Raw genomic sequence first — 21443 nt, forward strand, 5'->3', positions numbered from 1 at the left:
ATTTGGGACTCTGCACACCCTGTCCAATTACTGCATGATTGTTTCAGTCCCCACCTGAAGCCCTGTCTGGGATCAACATGCCCATAGAGATGCTGAGGTATCTCTACAGGTTGTGTGGTAAAAATTGGGCTGTTCATCCAGAGAGGATCCCAGCTCTGTGTGTGGGGTTTCTGCATGAGAAGAGCTGTTGTCTTTAGGGACCCCAATTCCTCCTTCCTTCTGAGCTTTCTATATGTATAAGAAGCAGTGTTCAGGTCCAGAAGAAGTCAGTCCTGTAGTCTAGCTCTACATTGTCTATGAATAAATTCCTCAATTTCCAGCTTCCTGTCCATATTGTCTCTGCAAAAATTCCCCTCTCCACAATATCCACTCTTTGTTTCCCATACTGCATTTCAAATAGATGCAGTATTTTTCAATGTTTTCTTCCAAGTACTGGGTGGCACTTTTTAAATATTTCATTTTCTGTTTTGAGCATTTTGCATGAGAGGAAACCAGAGATTACTTGACCATTTGGGGAAAAAGGTGTGTGCCTTCTGGTTTTCTTCTATAGGCACAGAAAACTCACTACAATGACTTTGAGATTCCCCTGCAGACTTCACTATGTGACATAACCTCAGTTCATTCTCCCATCTTTTCCTGGCCCTGGATTTCAGAACTGCCTGACACAGGTGTCCAAAGTTTATGTCTCAAGCCTCTTGGAGTGTCTAGTGAGTGCCATTCCTGGGTCTTGTCCTCCTAGAGAGCAGTTGAAAGTGTGGGGCGGGAGCCTCTCAGGGGAATGGCTGGAGTCCCTGCCGAGATTTTCCTTTCATCCAAAAGGCATTTCCACTGTTTGTTTGGTTTTTATAAGCTACTGTGAATAGCAGAAACGATGTCAGGTGTGTAGCCATTTGTTTGACACACCGATTCCAATCTCTTTAGCTGTATACCCAGAATTATTACTACTGGATTAAGCAGTAGTTTTGTTTTGACTTTTATGAAGAACTTTATACTAATTTTTAAAAATCAGTACAAAAGCAAGCCTCAACTCCAAATGTTTCTCAGTAATGGGTGTGGGTGCCTAGTGATGGGGCTTTCTGCCTGATGGTGTGGGGACATGAAGAAACCCCAGACCCAATTCATCTTATTCTCACTTTGGAACATGGTGCCCAGCTGACTGGAGAGAGAGAGGGATGTGGAGACCTCCTCTCTTCAGGCTGATGTCCTGTGTGGTAATTGTGGGATCATAAATGCCTTTTTGAATTTAGGTCACTTCTTATGTTTTTTCAGTTTTTTTATTAGAGGATGAGAGGTGAGTAGAAGAGAATGAAAAAGGCCCTGTTGTGAATCTCATGCTACCCTCTGGTTGTTATGGTTACTGCCTAGTTGTACCAGTGCCATTGGTCACTAGGCCAGTGACTCCCTCCAGCTCTGGGTCTCAGTGCTCTATTGTTGGCACTTCATCTAGTTACTGAGCTCATGTAAAGTGTCTGAAGAAGGCAGTTTCTGAGGTTGTAGGTCATGGTGGCTGCTGAAGCTTCTGCTCCCCATTTGAAGTGAAGGCGTGCTCAGGAGACCCTCAACACTCCAGTCCTGAGAACATCAAGGAAGGGTGTGAAGGCTTTACACCAGAACCACAAGCTCATAGGAAAAAGCTAAGGTTGGTGTGAAATCTGCTGGACAGGTTACTGCAAAAATAGTGAAGAGATCACAGGAAAACAAAGTGAGAAAGAAGAAATATTACCAGTTAGATGAAGCAGCCTGCACATAGTAATTGACAAAGAAACTGACTTTCTACAGGAAACTGCCTCATTGTGCTTGGAGAGCAAGCCGGGCCCCACCTCCAGGAGTTTAGACTCAGAAGAAGGAATGGGTGTCCTGCAGTAGAGGCTAAGCCTCCCTTGGATGAAGTGATGAATGGATCCCAGACCCCACTCACCTCAATCCCACTCTCATACTAGGTGCCCTACTGACTTGAGAAGAAGAGAGTTGTGAGACCCTCTTGGCCCAAGACAGTGTGATATACTGTGTGATTATTGAAATCCAGCGATCCTAAAGACCTGTGTCACTTTTTTTTTTCACATTTGCACTCAGAGGATTGGAGGTCAGTAAAAGAAAGGTCCTCTTGAGAAACCCACTGTACTTTCTGGTGGTTATAATCACTCCCAGTTGTACCAGTGCCATTGGTCACTGAGCCACTGCTTCCTTCCAGATTTGGGGTTCTTTGGTTCACTGTTGGTTAAGGGAGGAGATGGGGGACCTTCAAGTATGGTGTCCTGGGCCAGGGTGTCCTGGGACCATGTCAGCAGTTTGGACTCATTAGAGGGTGTGGGCAGAGTTCTCTCATTTCTTGAGTGTGAGCCTAGCTCCTGTAGTTGATACACTTTCACAGGTGGTGTCCTGAAAAGCGAATGCCTTTTGCTTTCAGAGAAAGGAGAGGGAAAAAAGAAGAGACCTCTCTAGAGGCATTTCTGGGGTAGAGGACCAATCTGTGCATCACACTTGCCATAGAAACCTGATGTCATTATGGCAACCATGGAAACTATGGTGCCATTCTTTAGGAGGAGTTGTTGTGGTGAGGGCAGCAGGGCCCTGCCTCCAGGAGTTTGGACTCAGCAGGCTGTGAGTGTCCCACTGTGGGGGCTGAGCCTCCCTTGGTGTTGGAAGAGAAAGGGATACTAGACCCATGTCACACAATTTGTGCTTTGTGACAGGAGGGGGGTGGGGAGAGAGGGAGAGGGAGAGGGAGAGGGAGAGCGCATGCGCTAGGTCTGGTGTGTTCAGCATCAAGTTCTGTGGCAAGTGGGGGTGGAAAAGAAAGTGCTTAGTCATTAAATAGATCAGTCTTCTAAGGAAACATTCTGAAATTTATACACAGAGTAAATTCAGAGGATTTTCAGGAATTATAATTAAAGAGGCTATGATGTAAAATCATACATCAGAGATCATCACAATTTTTAAGTATAATTTTTGTTTCGATATTTCAATATGTTTAGATGTCTTCTGGGATTTAGTGCATGGGCTCTCTCTCATCCAGTGAAGAGGACTACGGAATAGGATAGAGGAGAGTATGGCTGCAGAGTCACTAATCAAGACCTCTGGAGACCAAGCAGGAAGCAGGTCTGACTTTATTGTGCAGTTACCATGTATATATATTCAGGAAGCAGCTAAGCAGATTATAGGCAGCCACCAATACAATTTCTGGCCAACTGTCCTTGCAATGACCAATCGATAAGTGGGCCATAGAGCAAGTGCAGGTACTGCAACATGCGGCCTCATGCCCAGGGCTATGCCTGTGATGTAAACTGTTTGTTGCTCACATGCCTAGCATGAGGGAGTGGTTTGCCACTCAGACACCCTTAATGTATGCCATATATTCAGTAGTCCATGCACTTGTTCCCACAATTTAGTATGAAATGTATTTTTTTCTTATTGGCTGAATTCCAGATGTATCTGAAAACCTCATTTTCCTCTTATCTTAGCTGTGATATGTCTTCAAGTTACCTTTTGTCTATTACCTTATCCACATCTTCCTAAGAAGGTGAAGTGTTGGTCTTAATTAGTCTCCAATATTCCTATGTGTGTTTGTGTTAGACATTCTCTTGGGTGTCTTGTAATGCTGTTGTCAACTGTTCCATTGCCCTGTGGATGGCATAAAGATCTCCATATGATGGTACTCATATACATTATTCAGATCAAATTGTTGGGAATGACATTACTGGGAATAAAGTTGACAGTGAGTTGATGCATACAATAGATTCCTGTTGCCAGTGTAGCAGGGAATTAAGGTATGGACACCAAGATCTGAAAGCAACATTTTATTAGTGGTTCCATGGGCCAAAGAGATGGTTCCCAAAGTCTGAGACCTTAGGACCATATTTAAACATAAGCATGTTTGGGGTACATCAAGGAAACAGAGTTGGTGCAATTCTATTGCAGAGTGTAGTCTACTTTTCTTTCTGGCATGAACTTGTTAACAGCCTCCAGACTCTTTCTCAAGAAGCTTAGGGTCTTTTACTGCACTAAGCCTAAAGAAGGAATGTCGCCATAGCTTTGTCTTTTGCCTCTGCTACTGTGGTTTTCTTTTGCAACTACCTGTTAACCATCGCATGCCTCTATGGGTAAATGTTAGTAATCAGAGCTGCTGTGTTAGCATACAAAACCAAAGTCTGTCACCTCTTAATCTGCTGAAGTTCCTATTTCTTAGATGCTTTGTTTTATTCTATTTTTTCTGACTACATTAGAATAATGGAGCTAAAGTATCTGAATACTGAGAATGAGTAATAGGAAAAAAAGGTAGATTTGTGGGAAGTGGTAGTTCACACAGTTTCATGACTTGGGACACAATCAGAAAAAAATTACTTCTTTGGGAGGTGAGTGAAGGGTGGGGGGAAAACAGTCCACTAATACTCAATATAGGAGAGAAAGTCCTGAACCTTGTACACCAGACAAAGCTAAGGAGCTGTTTAGAAGCTGAATTCCTGGTGGGAATTTGGAGTGGGATGGGAGGGAAAAGTATGTGTGTGTGTGTGTGTGTGTGTGTGTGTTTGTATATGTGTGTATATATATATATATATATATATATATATATATATATATATATATTCTTTTTTATAACCATTTTAGAGGGTACAATTTTATATACACACACACACACACACACACACAAACACACACACAGAAGACCTAAAAATAGCTGTAAGTTCTGGGATATTTGGCATGGAAAACCCCAGGACTGGAGGTGCAGATTGTCTTGGGTAGATCCAGAGGCTATTTGACAAAACAAACTGGTATTCGGACAGGCACAGTTAGTCACACACAGGATGCTTAGACTCAAATACCTCAATGTAAAGTGGCACAAACTTAGACTGGGTGCTTTGATTCATGAATTAAAGGCAAAAACCAGCACATAAATTGAGCAGATGCAAACTGAGAGATCTAACCTGAGCCTAGAGAATCTGGCACAGAGACAAGGTCTTGCTGAGTTGCTTAGGACCTCACTACAATGCTGAGACTAGCTTTAAACTTGCTGTTCTCCTAAATCAGGCCCTGCAAACTGCTGAGATTACAGGATTGCATCATCTTTCCAGCACAGATATTGGATTTTAAGAGAGCAGAATTGGAAATAGAAAGAAATAAATATTAAGCTGATATAAGTTTGATCTTTGTTGTTGGCATGTTTTTGTAACACTCATAGCCAGTGTGTAAATGACTCATGCTGGGTCTTATTTTGTTCAGGTTCTTCATTCTAGAGTTTGTTTCATCTAGCAGTGAGTGCCATGTGACTTACTTCTTAGGCATCTGGCTGTCCCTTTCATCAGTTGCTTCTCTGTAAAAACACAGTTGCTTCTCTATAAAAAGATGGATCCTCATTATTCCAACAAAGTCCTCTGTCTGGAGCGCTAGATGCAATCACACAACCTGCACTAGCACACGAAAGAGAGCTAAAGCAGGAGCCGGGAAGCCAAGGCAGCCAGGGAACTGAGCTCCTGGGGTGCTAGAGCACACTGGTATTCAGGGACTGTAAGGTTAGACTACAGATGAAATACAGAGGAGCGCATCCATTAACACATGAAGCCTGTGTGTGATTTCCAATCTGTCAAGGAAACAGCCACAGCAGCAGGGATCACCATCACAAAATGCCACTAGGATGTGACAAAGTTTTATTTCAACCATAAGAAATATAAGAAATATACACACTAAAAATTAAAAAAAATGTGGCATTAGATGACCTTTCATAAACAGACAACTAATCAGGACTAGAGATCAGATTCACTCCAAGTGTGGCTCAGCGGTGAAAGGCTTGCGGTACTTGTGCCTGCCCCTGTACTTGATCCACAGCTCTGCAAAACAAAGAAACAATGCATATTTAAGTATACTGAATTATGTAAATATAGTAAAAACTTGGCAAGTTTCAAATATTGGTCATGATAGAGATAATACTTGTATGTATTATAATAAAATACACACTGAGGAAAAGAACAATTAACTGACTCTCATACACATATAGCAACAGCATGTTCATGTAAATAAATGTACTTACATTCAGCTCAACCAGCTGCCATCATTTATGATTTATTGCCTTATTTTATGGGTTGGGGCCTTGACTGCTTTATTCTTTAAAAACTGCATGATTTTTTTTTAATTCTGGCAAAGAATTTAATTCCTTCATTTCTTAGGTTTATTTATTTATTTTTTAATAAAACTAAGTTTACTTTTGTAACCAACTTTAGAGGGTACGATTTTGTAACTTTTTATATTTTACATGCAGATCCACCAGTTCCCACCAGCAGTTATTCCTTGTTTCTGCTCCACTTGGCTCCTGGCATTTTTCATCAATTGATTTTCTTACTCTCAAAATAGTATATCACATATAAAATACATGGCACTTTTTTTTTCTCTGATTCATTTCCCTTAGTGTACCGTTCCCCAGCTACATATCCATTGTAATATTTTAGTGCTCTCACTAACCATGATTGCTGGATGTGACTGAAGTTGTATCTCAGAGGTAAAGTGCTTTCCTAGTAGGCACAAGACCCTGAGTTCAGTTCTAGAACTGCCAAATAATATTGCTGAATAATATTACAATGCAGACATACCAATTTTCTATTGTCCATTAATATTGTGTTGTTTTCACCATTGAGTCTCATTCAGTTATAAATACTCATGTGTTAATGAGAACTCATCTGAGCACATGCTTTCAGTTATTTATGGAACTTTTTAGGGGAGGGTTCTGCTTATTTTAGTATTTTATCAAGAAACCATCAAGGTATTTTCCATTGCGAATGCAAGATTTTATGTTGTTATCAAAGGGGTCTGGAAATTTTTCTACAATCTTCACATTTTTTTCCCTTCATTTCTTAGGTTTATTTATTTATTTTTTAATTGGACACTTTATTTGTTCTCAGGACCCAACACAATGACATTTGTACAGACAAAAGTCACCCCTACTTGTAAGTTATGATATTGAACACACAAGATTTCTGCCAGGGGGTTTTAGCCAGTGACAGGGTAAAACAGATCTGTAGAGGAAATATAGTTTGTAGGAGGTCAGCTAGTCAGTAGGGCTTGTTGTTGACTGATCAGTCTCAATAATTTTGTGTGTCCTGGGATGTACACAGTTTCCCTGTATGTAGGGTTCCTTGCTCTGGGGCGATTCTGGCGGGTACAAAGTGGCAGTGCACTGTAAGAGCCAGAGAAAAGAGGAGGCTGGGCTTTGAACTCAACTGGCTTCTTAAAAAACGTCAGTGAGTGCTAAAAAGTGAGTATAAACAGATCTTCAAAACCACACAAACCAAAACACCTAATGTAATTGTCTTTACTTTCCTTTTTCTTTCTGCACAGAAAAAAATTGTGTATTGCCCTGATTTAATCATTACACAATGTATACTTATGCCAACATATCAAACTGTATGCCATAAGCATGTTCAATTGTTATATTTCAATTAAAAACAAAACATTTGAAAAACAGAAAAGCCTTAAAAGAACAGACCTGCTAATGATTCAATTATATTCTCTAAGTAATTTCTAGTCATTTTGGACTCCAAATAAAATTGTAATGCTATTCCAATTTTCTACTGAATTGATTAAGAGAAAATAGCAGTTGAATCTTATGGAATATTAAGTGTCAAGTTTTCCTATAAAATTATAATTGTAGTTTATATTTTATACAATGAACTGTGAGTAGGAACAATCTACAGTATCTTTAAATAGAATAGGAACAATCTACAGTATCTTTCAGAGAAGAGAATTATAGCAATTTGACAAATTGGGAACCTGAAGCAAGGAAATCACATAACTTATTCATTCTCTGAAATCTCAATGATGGTACTACAGGAACAACTATATTAATATCATTTAATCTGCAGCTATTTTGATTTATATCACTAATTTAAAATCTATGCATTCTATTGTTTAGTATAAAATTTCACAGAAAATTTTTAAAGTCAAATTTATTTAATTATTTGTGTGTATGTATTTTTGAAGCATATCTAAGGCTCCACTGGTCAGTCTAATTCAAGAACATTTGATTCAGTACTATTTTTATTTTTTTAAATAATTTTAGCTGTTATATTTAAGTCCAGAATGATTCTGAGTTAATTATTTATATAATCCCATGTAAAATACATTATCACTCTTTTGCATTAAATATGCAATTTTATTCCTATCTTATTTGTGGAAGATGCTATTCTCACTTGAATTAACTTGAGAACCTTGTGAAAAATAAATTTGCCAGAGCTGTACTTTGTGATGCATGCCTGTAATGCTAGTGGCTTGGGAGGCTGAAGCAGAAGGATTATGTGTTCAAAGCCAGTCTCAGTAACTTAGTGAGGCCCTAAGAAACTCAGTGAGTCCCTGTCTCTTAATAAAATATTAAAAGGGTCTAGGGATGTGACTCAGTGTTTAAGTTCCTCTGGGTTCAATCACTGGTATAAAAAAAAATAACAGAGTTAAGCAGCTTATTTTTCCACTGCCCATTTTCTTCCACTGATAGATTTCTAGAATTTTTTTAAATCAGGGATTTAACCCACAGGCACTTAACCACTGGGGCCAAATTACCAGTTCTTTTTAGTGTTTTATTTTGAGAGAAGTTCTTGATAAGTTCCTTAGAGCCTCATTGTATTGCTGAGGCTGGTCTCAAACTTGCAATCTTCCTGTCCAGCCTCCTGAGTCTCTGGGATTAAAGGTGTGCATCACCACGTCTGGCCAGGCAATTCTTTAAAACATTTACTGAGGGTTAAAATAACTGTTGTGCTTAAGGTGATAAGATATGCTAATATCACTAACTTGCACCATATGTTATAATTGTAGTTCAAATTTCATTGTTTTGTAAATAAACAGTAATTAGCAAAACAACTAAAAGTAAAATTTTTAAACATTTATAATGTTTCTATTGCTTATGGAAATATATATATTTTTTTCCCTAGGATTTTTTTTCCTTAAGATTGTTTTGAGTAGATTCTTCAAGTATATGATTAAATATCACTGCTATCATTATGGCCTTCTTGGAAATTAATATGAGTTTCTTATAAATATTTTTACTGTGGTTAACATCAAATAATGATGAATTATGTCACACTCATCTCTAAATCTTATTATTTATTTAATTTTGTTGTGCTAAAAGAGAAATTCAGGGCCTTGCACAGGCTAGGCAACTGATCTACCACTTAACTACACCCACAGCTTCATGAATCTTACTGTTCAAATATTGGTAAGTAAAAAATTATTCAAATGTACAATTAAAATAATTTGGTATGTTTATTTGTAAGTCATAAATATATATATATATATATATATACACACACACACACACACACACACACACACACACACATATAAATGCATGCATGCATGCATGAAATTCCTATATTTTCTTGTGGTAAAGTTTTTTTGAGGGTATATAAGTAAAAAGTGGAATTGAATATTACATGATACTATTATATATAAAATATGATATGTACACATGTAATATTAGCAAAATATGTAATATATACTACATGTAGTATAATATAATCTAATAAATATCAATGAATTTTATACATTGCATATGTTACATAGTATATCTATTTGAAAGCATATATAATAAGTAATGTGATACATGTTATAATACTGAAATGCATACATTTTAAACATTGACTCAAAGCTTTAATAGAATTAGAAAAAATGAAAAATAAATTTTATGAATGTAAACAATGGATTTTAGAAATCAAACAATTTGTTAGTAAGCAGCAATCTTTCTCCTCTGATGACAGTTGGTCAGTTGGTAGTACTTGATTAAACTTGGGCTTGATTAAACTCTTGAGAATTAACAGCTATCTTCAAATACGAATTTCAACCTACAAAGAGTCTCTGAGGTAGATTGCAGAAAATATAACAAGGCAACCCACACTGTTAATTTGTGAACAAAATAGGCAAGTTTTTCAGTATGTTAGACACCAAAATAAAGTATCACAAAGGGAAATTTTTGAGATTAATTTTGAAAATTTACTATCATTCTCTCAAGGCACACATAAAAAAAAAGAAATCAAACTGGTCATTGTAGCACTGATTCAACAATTGTATGTGTCTGTCCTCACACTATTTAGCAACTTAACTCTAGGTTTCTATCAGTGGAAGCCTGGGGTTCAGCTGCCCTCTCTGTAGGAATAAGGAAATGAAATCCTCCTTCCCACTTCCTAATTTCTCTGTCTGTTATTCAAAATCCTAATTAGCTAACATTGCTTTTTTATCATTCAAGGTAATATTAGAGAAGATGCCAAACTGCCATAACTAGGACAACATTTGTATAAAATTTATTAAAGTTCAACAGAATTATTATTTCCCATTCATCTAACAAGTAATAACTTTATGGAAATAGTGTTTTTGTCATTTTGAAGGAAGAATTAGGAAAACTATTTTTAAACAGGAAGAAGTTCTCCTCCCAAGTTACTGGAAATTATTCTCACTTATTAATCTAAGAAATGTCCTCAAACTATAATTACATGCTTTGGTAAAGTCATCATATTTGCTTTATAAAATTCTGAGTTTAAAATATTAGTAAAATTAAATAATATGAAGAATTCAAGTGCATTTCCAATTCTTTCTGATATGAATCATAATTTTTTAAATCTAAAATACAAAGGGAAAAATAATTGTCAAATATACAGTATAATATTTTATTTCATCATAGAAAATTCAAAACAGATAAAAAGCCACCATGGTCATTGATTTAAAATTCTACTATCTTAAAAAACAAAACATTTTAACATTTTTTATTATATCCTTCTACTTCCATTTTCCACACATTCCTATGGTATGCTAATTATTATAATTTTAAAATAAATTTATTCTACTACATGCATGTCACAGAGAATGAGAATAAATCAATGTGAAATATTCTCTAAGTGTGAACTCCTTCTCTCTGAGTCCCCTCAGTCATCCTCAGTACTTCACGTGTCTGCTTCTAGGGATCACATTCAGCTCTGTTTGCCCCCAGGATTGATTTTGAGCTGAACTGGAGGCCTCCTAGAATCCAGTTAGAACCGATAGGAAACATTCACAACCACAAACATTTACTCCCTTTCCATGAAAAGTGCAAGGTGTCCAAGGCCAGCTCCGTACCTTGCCAGTTCCCCTTGTTTTGAGGGTGTGGAAAGCTGTTTAGATCTGGGCAAAGCTGGACTGGGATTCTCCCTCTTTTTTGAGAAAGAGGGAGCTGGAACACTGGGCCCTTCAAGCTGCAGAGCTGGAACACAGGGACCACACGCTGAGCACATCCTTCTGGCTTTGGGTGTGGTATCCATAGGAGACTGGATACCTCTTGAAGAACACTTCTCCCACAAGCAGGAATAATCAGCTTTGTCACATGTCCTGCCTCATATTATCAGAGTCCTCGCATGGCTTAAAGTTTTTGCAAGCTGGTATTTATTCATTTAAAGTTCACACATCTATGCATTTCTTCAATCAGTCCTCATCAATTACTGATCTATTCATTTTAGCTTCATGTAACCTGATGTACAAAAGCTTCAGGAGATTCAGCATATGAGTGCAAACTACCATGTTAGTCCATGGCAGAGCTGGGCTGAACTGGTACCATCTTTTTTTATTTTATTTTTTTTTCCTCTGATTTCTCTCTCCTTTCCATACATACTCTCTTTGGGGGAAGCCTCAGGAGTCACAGATCAGTTGGATGGGTTGTTAGTATTTGCTTATCAACTGTTTTCCCCTTGGCCTCCTTTGTGTTGGATAATACAGTGAGTCTGAGCCAATGATGTGGGAAGAAGATTTGAGCTTCTTTACATACTGGCCCCTAAAATGTCCTGTGTGATGTACACACTGCATATAGGGGATCCCAAAGGACATTAAGAGGACTCAATGACTGAACCAAGTTTTTTTAAAAACAAGGGTCTCACACAGGTCAAGATCACCTCCTCCAGAGTTCAGGGTTACTGTGGTGAGAAGATCTTCATGGTGGATACCTGGCCAAGGAGAAGAGTCAGGTGAGGACAGGGCCAGTAGCAGGACAAGGCTGGGTGAGAATAGAACTAGCAATGCTTCCATTGCTTGGAGAAGTCCCTTAGAAAATGTGACCAGGAGCTGGTGTACACAGATGCCTGGGAATCATATGGAAAGAACACCCTGTTGTGAGTTATGAGGAAGAGATGATGGCAGAGAAGAGATACATGTCCAGGATTCTGACAGCAGTCTTGAGAAGAACAAGATATTGCCCGAGGTCTGCAGGCTCTGCTGTCATTCACCATGGTAAATCATGACAACAAAGATTCCTCTAAGCACAGGGGCTCATGGTAGAGTTTGTCCCCAAGAATGATTTAGGTGCTGCTTTGTGGGATTGCCAGAGATTTCCAAGCATGAGCACAGAGGTAGAGTGCACTCAGTGTTTCATGGGAAAGTGGTCCCTGAGGATGAGGGTATAGACTTGGGGGAGAAATGAGAGAGAGGGAAAGAAAGTGCAACTAGACACTTTCACTGGAACCTGAATTACTTGAACCTGAAGTGTACTTGGAACAGGAAAACATCAATCCTCACCCACAACATGGATATGTAAATTCAGAATGGATTTTCAAAGGAAATAATGAAGAAAATATGAAAAGTTTCTAAAAGGACAATTTTAGTAGTCTCAGCATCATATTTTAACATTTCCTTAAAAATACACCAACTGTATAGATGACAGATTTTATTAAGATTAAATTTATTTTATATAAAAGCATACACATGTACAAAGAGACAGCAGATAAAGACAATATGAGGCAAAAAGAAACACACAGTATGAGACAGAGAAACTGAAATGATAGGAAATGAGACACTTGATTATGTTAGGTCTGGAATTTAGATTTTTCTATTTCCATTTTTTATAGTTATGGTATGTCTTCTAACAGATAGGGATGAACCCAAGGTTTGAAATTAAAGTCTTCTCAGTCTCTCCTAAGATGGTGCTTTATCCATGCATGCACTATTTCACTATATATGCAAGTGGTCTGGAATGTTCTAGATATTAAAAGAGTGATGAGAAAATAGGAGAGGGGGAGAAAAAATGCAGAGTTAAAAAAAAAAAGACATGAAGATTCGAAAAGGAATCTCTGTGAAGTGAAAATGATAACTACTTTGTGATGATCATTTAATATATACATATATATGTAAACATAGACATATATGTGTATATATGTATATATACACATATGTGTGTGTGTGTGTGTGTGTGTGTGTATATATATATATATATATATATATATCATTGCATTCCTTAAACACACGTTAATGATATTTCAATAAAGAATAAAAACTAAAATGGCACACAATATTTAAGCTTTATCAGCTTCAATATCTATCTATCCATCCATCTATATCTACATATATATAATATTATTATAAAAATAAAAGACAAGCTAAAAGTGTAAGTCTAATCCACCACCTCTGTTCTTTCTTTTTTTTTTAAAAGAGAGAGTGAGAGAGGGAGAGAGAGAGAATTTTAATATTTAGTTTTTAGTTATTGGCGGACACAACATCTTTGTTTGTATGTGGTGCTGAGGATGGAACCCGGGCTGCACGCATGCCAGGCGAGCGCGCTACCACTTGAGCCACATCCCCAGCCCCGCTGTTCTTTCTTTTAGTAAATCATCACAGGGATCATCTATGAGGGTTCTGTGTTTGGGATTGGGGTCTCTGATAAACTTCATGATTGTGGCATGATTGCTGGGTAGAAAGTTTCTGTGCAAAGGCACAGAAAGCCTGGCTGCTAGGAAGTTTCTCTGTAAAGACACAAAATGCCTGGCTGCTGGAAAATTTTGTGTAAAGCCATGGGATGCCTCTCTGCTGTAGCAATGTCCTTTACGAAGAAGCTCTGTGTTAGAGTCTGTTCAGTCTCAACCTTGATTTTAGGCATATAATTCCTGAGAATAAAGGAATTTGCTTGCTGGGATAACTACAATGTTTCAATAAGCTCCCTTGTTCCTGGATCTGCCCGCTTAAAAGTTACTTTGTACAATGAATTTCTTAAGAGCTGCAAAAAGCTCCTGACTTTGCATATTGTAACTGTGGAATATAACTGCAGAATAAACTACGTTACTGGTACTCTAAGCAATAAAAATGTAATTATGGTCCTAATTACCTAATGTAACCTATCGGTGTAAATAAATATTGTCACTTGGAAAAGCAGCCATTTTTCTTCCTGCCTCTACATCTTGTTTCTGTGTCCTCTTATTATTTTTCCTAATACTCATTAAGGGTAAATTTTTTGTAGGTATATTTACAATTTCTATGGTTTTTAAAATTCAAAACATGCCATAGAAAATTCCCAACCCCAGATATTATTTAAAGCACATTCACTTTGGACTGGAAATCAACTTCTTTTAGTCTGATGAAACAGAACATCCACACACCCTGGGTACATGAGACAGGTTTGTTACTTACGGACAGGGAACAAAGGCATGCAGAAGCTTTGGATTCATTCCAAGCTTGTCCCTGGCAGTCATGAAGGCTCCACACAGAGGATTCAGTTTCATCCAAGAATGCTCCACTTACACCAAAGCTGAAGGACCCCAGGAAGATGTCCACCTTGGGTTTTATGCCCTAGAACCACAACACTCTCTAAATCATTAAAGGACATACTGATTCTAGGAAAACTGGAATAGAAGTTATGTTGTTCCACTTAGTTTCTTCCTAGCTTATGGTGTTACTTTCTCAGTATATTTTGCAGTTGTCCTGAGAACTACAAGGGATAACGTGGGACTGTGAACAGGGTTGTTCCAAGACGACTTGGAGAATGCTCTTGCAGTCACTCCTGAGGTCACATTGGGTTAACTGGGGTTTAAAGACGATGCTAAGACTGCTGATTGGCAGATCATAAGAGAGGGAGACATTTTTCTCATATACACTGGTGTACACACTGGTGTCTGATTGTCCTACTCTATTTACATGGGCCCTTAAAGCAGAAGACAGAGATGCAGCAGAGGACACAGTCAGAGATATAGGGTATAAGAGGTTCTTTTTACATTACTGCTGGAATTGAAGACAGTAAGTATGTGAGCCAATGACACTATGAAACAAAAGGAAAGTTTTAATTGATTAATTTACTGTTGTTATTACTGGTAGCAAGGATTGACCCAGGAGCTGTTCACTACTGATCTGCAGGCCTTTTTATTTGTAGACAGGCTCTAGCTAAGTTGCTTAGGGCTTCACTTATTTTCTGAGACTAGTCTTAAACTTGCATCTTTCTAGCTCAGCCTCCCAAGCCACTGGGATTATAGGCATGCACCACTCTGGCCAGCCAAAAGTATTTATTATTAAATGATACTAAAAATTGTACATATTCATAGGGTATCACAAGATATTTGAATACAATGTGCACATTAGCAATCTCCAAATCAGGTTAGGCATACTTGTCTCTCAAATAGCTACCATGTCTTAGGGCAAAACTTCTCAAAATATTTTCCCAGATGTTTTAAAATATAGAATATATGATGATAAATGAGAGAAAAAGTATCTATTGTACATTTTCAGAAAACATTGAAATTTATTGTTTACTTTTTAAAAAGACTTAAATAATTACCAACACATATAAAAAGCTGATTCTGTATGGTTTTCTGATGTAAATTTTTAAGTTATTAATTGATGTCTTTGAAGAAAATGAAGAGAGAACCTCCCTATGCATATGTCTTACTATATGCATCTATGTTTAACAGAACCTATGTTATTAACATTAAATAAAGACATATAAAAGTATTTCTATTAAAATAAGAGCTTCTACTTAGTTGAAACTCATACAAACATTTGATAAACTCAGTCAGTATATTCTAAAGCCAAGAAGATGTAAACCTATAATCAATGAATCAATCACCTTTACACACATAGCAGCAGAAACTCTTACAATTATCATTAAAAACACACTGTGAAACTACAGGTGAGTCCTCATCATGATACTTCAAACTAAAAAATGACCATGTCATGTTATCTTTTTCTGTTGCAATAACCAAATACCCAAGACTGAGTATTTGACAAAGAAATTTAGTGACCTACAGTTCTGGAGATTCAAGAGTATGGTGCCAGCATCTGCTCAACTCTTTGAGGAACTAAGAGTAGGTGAAATCACAATAGTGGGAGCACATACAGAACAGACCACAGGACAGGACAGGGAGCGACAGAGCAGAGACACCAGAACTCTCTGCAAGACAGCCCAATTTCATGGGAACTGATATACTCCAGACATTACCATTTATCCCTTTAAGCATGACCTCCCAATGACCCAGCCACCTTGTACTTACATCCACACGTCAAAGTTTCTACCTCCTCCAAAACCTTCACACTGGGTGCAAAGCTTCCAGCACATGGAACTTTTTTTTTGGGGGGGAGGACTTATCCAGAGAGGAAGGCATGAAGTAATTAATATTCCTGCAGTTGAATTCTATTACCAACCAAATATAAAAATACAAACTACGATGAAAATAGAATTTTCTAAGTCAAATATAAAAATTGAAGCTGATCATTTTCATTTATAGAAAGTACAAATGAAAGTGATCTATGGTATTTAATGTCACATACTGGTCCCTGTTGAATATGATTATGGCAGAGGCACAAAGAGGAATCTTTGAGATGGACAAGCTTGTATTTTGATGTAGAAGAAGCTGAAGGCAAAAGTGTATATACTTTATAAAATTTTACTTAGTAATTTACTTTAGTAATTTATGACTGCTTTGATGGTTTATAGGTGATTTAAAAATCATTTGTAACAATAAAAAATTATACCTAATGTATATTATCAAGGTGGACATTAAATATATGAAACAGAGTAGGGGTTTTTAGTGGACAATTGCTTCCCATTCTGTCCATTTCTATATTGTAGGGATTCTGACCATGGAAATATCATAGAGAAACATTCCTCTGGTGAGCAAACTCCTGGGGAGTAACAAACTACTTAACTACTACCCATAGAATGTCCTGCAGTTTTTTACTAGGAACTAGTAAGATAACTAATACATATGAACCATCTAGCTGTAATGGCAATGCCATTCTCTGTTCTATAGTCTTATCAGCCTTGACTTTGATCTCAGGCACATAGCTCCTGTGAATAAAGGAACTTGCTTGCTAGATAACCACAATGTTTCACTAAGCTCTGCTGATCCTGGATCTGCCCACCTAACAGTAACTTCAGACAATGGACTTTCTTGAGAGCTGCACAAAGTTCCTAACATTGCATATTGTAACTGTAGAATGTAACTGCAGAATAAGCCACTTTACTGATACCATAAACAATAATGTAGTTATGGCAGTAATGACCTAATGTAACCTATTGGTATAAATAAATGCAGGTGCTTGGACGAGCAACCACCTTTCCGCTGCATCTTGTCTCTGTTTCTCTTTTTACTTTCCTTATACTATATTAAAAATAACTAAATTTACCTGCTAAAGGCAAATATCATTGGAGTACATTAACTTGGAAAAATCTTCAAAGACACAGAGCTAAGACATAAACATGAAAGTAGACAAATGAAAAATTCTTTCCACATTTTTAACACGACTAATCTATCAGAAGAACAAGAAAATATGAAATTATGTGAAATCAGTTTGAAATAGTTCTAATTAAGTATAAAATTTACATATAATTTTTCAGAATTACTATTGACAGATCATAACAATCAAGATATATGCATGTGTGCATGCTCATGTTCACAAACACACATATAAAACCATACACACACATTTATAAATACAAGGGTATGTGTCTAAACCACCACTCACAAATGATATGACTGATATTAACTGTGCTTAAATTTCTGTAGGTAAGAATTAATAAAAAACTATAAATTGTACAAAACCTTATAGAGTACATATTTTACATTTTCCTCATGAATTAGAAATTTAAGATTTTTTTATACATGCAAAATAGCCTGAATGCTGAATGTGCTGGTGTCTTTGATTATTAGCAAAAAGGGGTTGAAAGCTGGGAAGCACCCAGAGATTATTGCAGCCAAAACTATCAGGAACAATTTGGGATTATTTAAGATACAGGAAAGTGTATAAAAATACAAAAGAGCTCACTAGGACAAGAATTGTTTTGTTGGCTCTGTACTCAGGGTAGGACCTGGGCAAACATGCTGCATTCTCTGGTAATGCCTGTGCAGAATGAGCACCATGGAGCTGCTGGCCTAGAGCATGAGCACCCCTGCTTACACACACACACACACACACACACACACACACACACACACACAGCATCAGGGAGTGACAGGATTGCTGCAAGCAATGATTCTAGGGCTTTGTCATTAGAGCACCAGAAAATCTACCAAGATCTTGACATTTTTGGAGCTCCCTTTCCCAGTCATGTAAGTAAGAAAGGCATACTTACAAGGAGTTACAGGATCCGGCCCAGGTATACGGAGGTACCAATGTACCTGGGAGCTTTCATTTTAAAGCTCTGCCCATCTGAATTCACTGGGCTGAAGATGGTGGCCTAGAAGACACTCAGAAGGCATATGGTAACAATGGACTCATCACTGCCCATCCTGTTAACATTGAAAAGCAGCTTACATCCAAAATCACCAAGGAAAACTTCCAAACTGAAAATTGCCCCTGTCTGGGGACTTTCTTTATGCAGAAACAAATTGACCACAATCAAGTGCTTAAGAATCAAATTTGTAGGCCTTAACCTGCACCCAGTGAAGAAAATAACAGGTAATAGAGAAGACAGGAATTGCCCAGAACTCCAACCACAGTCTGTGACAGGAAGATGATTCCTACAGCCTCATCACTGGCTGCCGTCCTGCCAGTTCACTGTTGTTCTAGCCAGAGGGTCCTGCAGGGGAATGGGAGTTCTGGGCTACCTGTGTCCTGTAAACTAAAATCCAACATTGCCCTCTCTCAAGTGGGAACTGCAAAATTGAACTTAAGGTTTCATTCTCACTAGCAGGTTTCATGATGCTTAAATTAAGAATTAAACCACAAAGTGTGTAAAAATCCCTGCTCTAAATGCAGCACATGGTGATTTTCGAATCTTCTCAACATGAAGCGGGGGCTGAGATTACTTTCATGATTACAAGGAGAATTTGGGTACACAGAGGTTAAGTCTCAAAGTCTTACTCTGATTAGGTGCAGAGAGGGGTTTTGAAATTGTCAGTGTTTAAAGAGAGGATGCCATGAACCACCATGTTTCCCTAAAGCTAGTAAGTGGAGTTCTTCTATTAATCAAGTTTTTTTTTTTCCTATTTGTTTTTCTATATTCCTACTATCTTCTAAACTAGAAGTATTTTGGAATTTCTTATTGAAAAAAAAGGTTCCCATTGATTATAAATATTTATTCTACATGTGTAATGGTTAATTTGAATTGTCAGCTTCATCAGATTAAGAGATACCTAGGATTAAGAGGATTATGGGTGTGTCTATGTGTCTAGAAATGGTTAGCATGTAGGATAGCCAACTGAAATGGAGACCCTCCCTAAGAATGAGCTGCACCAAATATGATGATGACTTGGATGGAATAAAAGTTGGAAGAACAAGGAAGCAGCAGCAGATGCATGGTTGACTTTTTCTTGAATGGGTTCTTGATTGCTCCTACCATCATCTGAGGATATCAGACTCTTGCTTCTTTACTCTTCCAAAGGTGATTCTCCAGAAACCTTTGGTTTCAAACTAGAGTAGCACTGCTAATCTCTCTTGTTCAGGCCCAGGCTTCAGCCTCTTGGACTTTGCACCTACTGATTCTTCCTTCCAGCTGTCTGACCTGCAGATGGCCATTGTTGACTATCCAGCTTCCAGTAATATAAGCCAATCTTATAAATTCTCCTTTTATAATTGTACTTCCTGTTGATTCTGTTCCTCTAGAGAACCCTGACTAATACAATATGCAATATCAATTATATAAAGGAACATTTAAATATTTAATAACTGCAAATGCATTGAGTTGGAACTATAGTCCGAGGCACATGTCCCATGGTAAGTTATGTGCAATGGGGCAGGACTGGTTCCACATCTGTAGAGCTATACCCTGACTCATTTATTTGTGTGTTAGGAAAACAAGTACTATCACAGTAATTGTGCCACATTCCCAGGTTATATCCTCAGCTTTGGAACATAAAACATGAAAGATTGTATGGCAGAAGCAAATATTCACTGATTTAAGAAGATAAAAATGTGAGTTAATTAATACCTAAGTAAATTTGTTTCAAGGAAGCAAGGTTAGTGAATAATATTTATAACAGGAGACATTCATGCAAACTGGCACATTTGTGGCATTTGAAAGTTGAGATACTAGGATTTTTTCAGTCATCTGAATTCATTTATTACATAGAATTTGTTGTTTAGAGAAATTTAGGTGATGCTAGTTGTTCACTTTGAAAGTCACTGAATTCATCTGCACAAATATGAGTTAATTAATTGGATTCATTTGCATAATTGGATGTCAATTCATATCATAATTTTGTGAATAAATATGCTCTACCAATATTGACCTCTTACAGGAGGGAGAAACAAAACAATATCCATAAAAAATGTAGAAAAATTCTCACTCACCAATGACAGCAACAGGATAAGATGGTTTGACCTGCTTAAGCCAACATATCTAACTCTAAGATGTGCCAGGGCTGCTAACATTAATTCCACAGCAAGTATGATGGGTGAACACAGTACAAAAATCCTTTCAATTATTATAAATCCCTCCAATCCTGCAAGAACACTATTTACAATATGTCACCTTAACAAATGCTGTGAGATTTATCATACAGGTGAAAATCTGTGGTATGAATGCAGGTATGTTTTGTGTAATGGTATTAGATTGAAGTGGTACTAAATAAGAACATGGGGAATGGGGGGATTGGGAAATTTGATCGTGCAAATCCTGTGATGTAGAGGACACAGACAAAGTTCATTAAGTATCCAGGAAAAGCTCATTGGCATGACTAGGTGTAGGCACACATGGGCAAAAAGCCAAGGAACATAAAGACATAGGGCCCAGAAGGTATAAGATACATGGGGTACATGGTTTCACAGGAATTAAGGTGGTCCTGAGGATGAAGAGTGAACATGAAAAATGTTGAAGCTCACCGGATTGTAAAATTTGTAGAAGATTCAATGCCTCAGAGGCATTCATACATACGTGTGGTGAGAAGTTGTGAATAAAGCTGGGGTAGCACGTCCTGGATTAAGTACTTGTCCAAAACAGGCCCAGAATATGACAAAGAGGTGAATCTAGAGAGACACAATGTTTCTTGGAAGAGACAAATGACACAAAGAGTATTGAGGGAGGGGGGCGGGAGGGAGGGAACAAAGTAGGTAGAGAGCTAAGGAGGCCGTGATGGCCCAAAGTGCAAGAGAAACACCAGGAAAATAAAATTAAAAGATGAACACTTCTAGATATTAAGACTAAGTATGAGTCTTTACAACCATGTGGTATAACTAAGGGACACAAAACAATACCAGTGGAAAAAAGGAAAAGTGTCTTGATTTAAAACCAGGCACACAGGAAAGAAGTGATATAAAGA

At 37.5% G+C, this 21443-nt stretch overlaps 1 protein-coding gene across 1 annotated transcript in view; it reads right to left on the reverse strand.

Moving 5' to 3' along the window:
• Window positions 1-5605: 5605 nt before the first annotated feature.
• Window positions 5606-21443, reverse strand: part of LOC120891377 (uncharacterized) — an 83394-nt gene continuing 67556 nt past the window's right edge. The window contains 4 exon segments of the mRNA XM_078038661.1: window positions 5606-5822; window positions 11080-12071; window positions 14386-14544; window positions 18317-21150. Coding sequence (XP_077894787.1) covers window positions 21104-21150 — 47 coding nt within the window. The 3' untranslated portion in view covers window positions 5606-5822; window positions 11080-12071; window positions 14386-14544; window positions 18317-21103.

This window comes from Ictidomys tridecemlineatus, chromosome 2 (assembly GCF_052094955.1).
Source record: "Ictidomys tridecemlineatus isolate mIctTri1 chromosome 2, mIctTri1.hap1, whole genome shotgun sequence".
NCBI lineage: Eukaryota > Metazoa > Chordata > Mammalia > Rodentia > Sciuridae > Ictidomys > Ictidomys tridecemlineatus.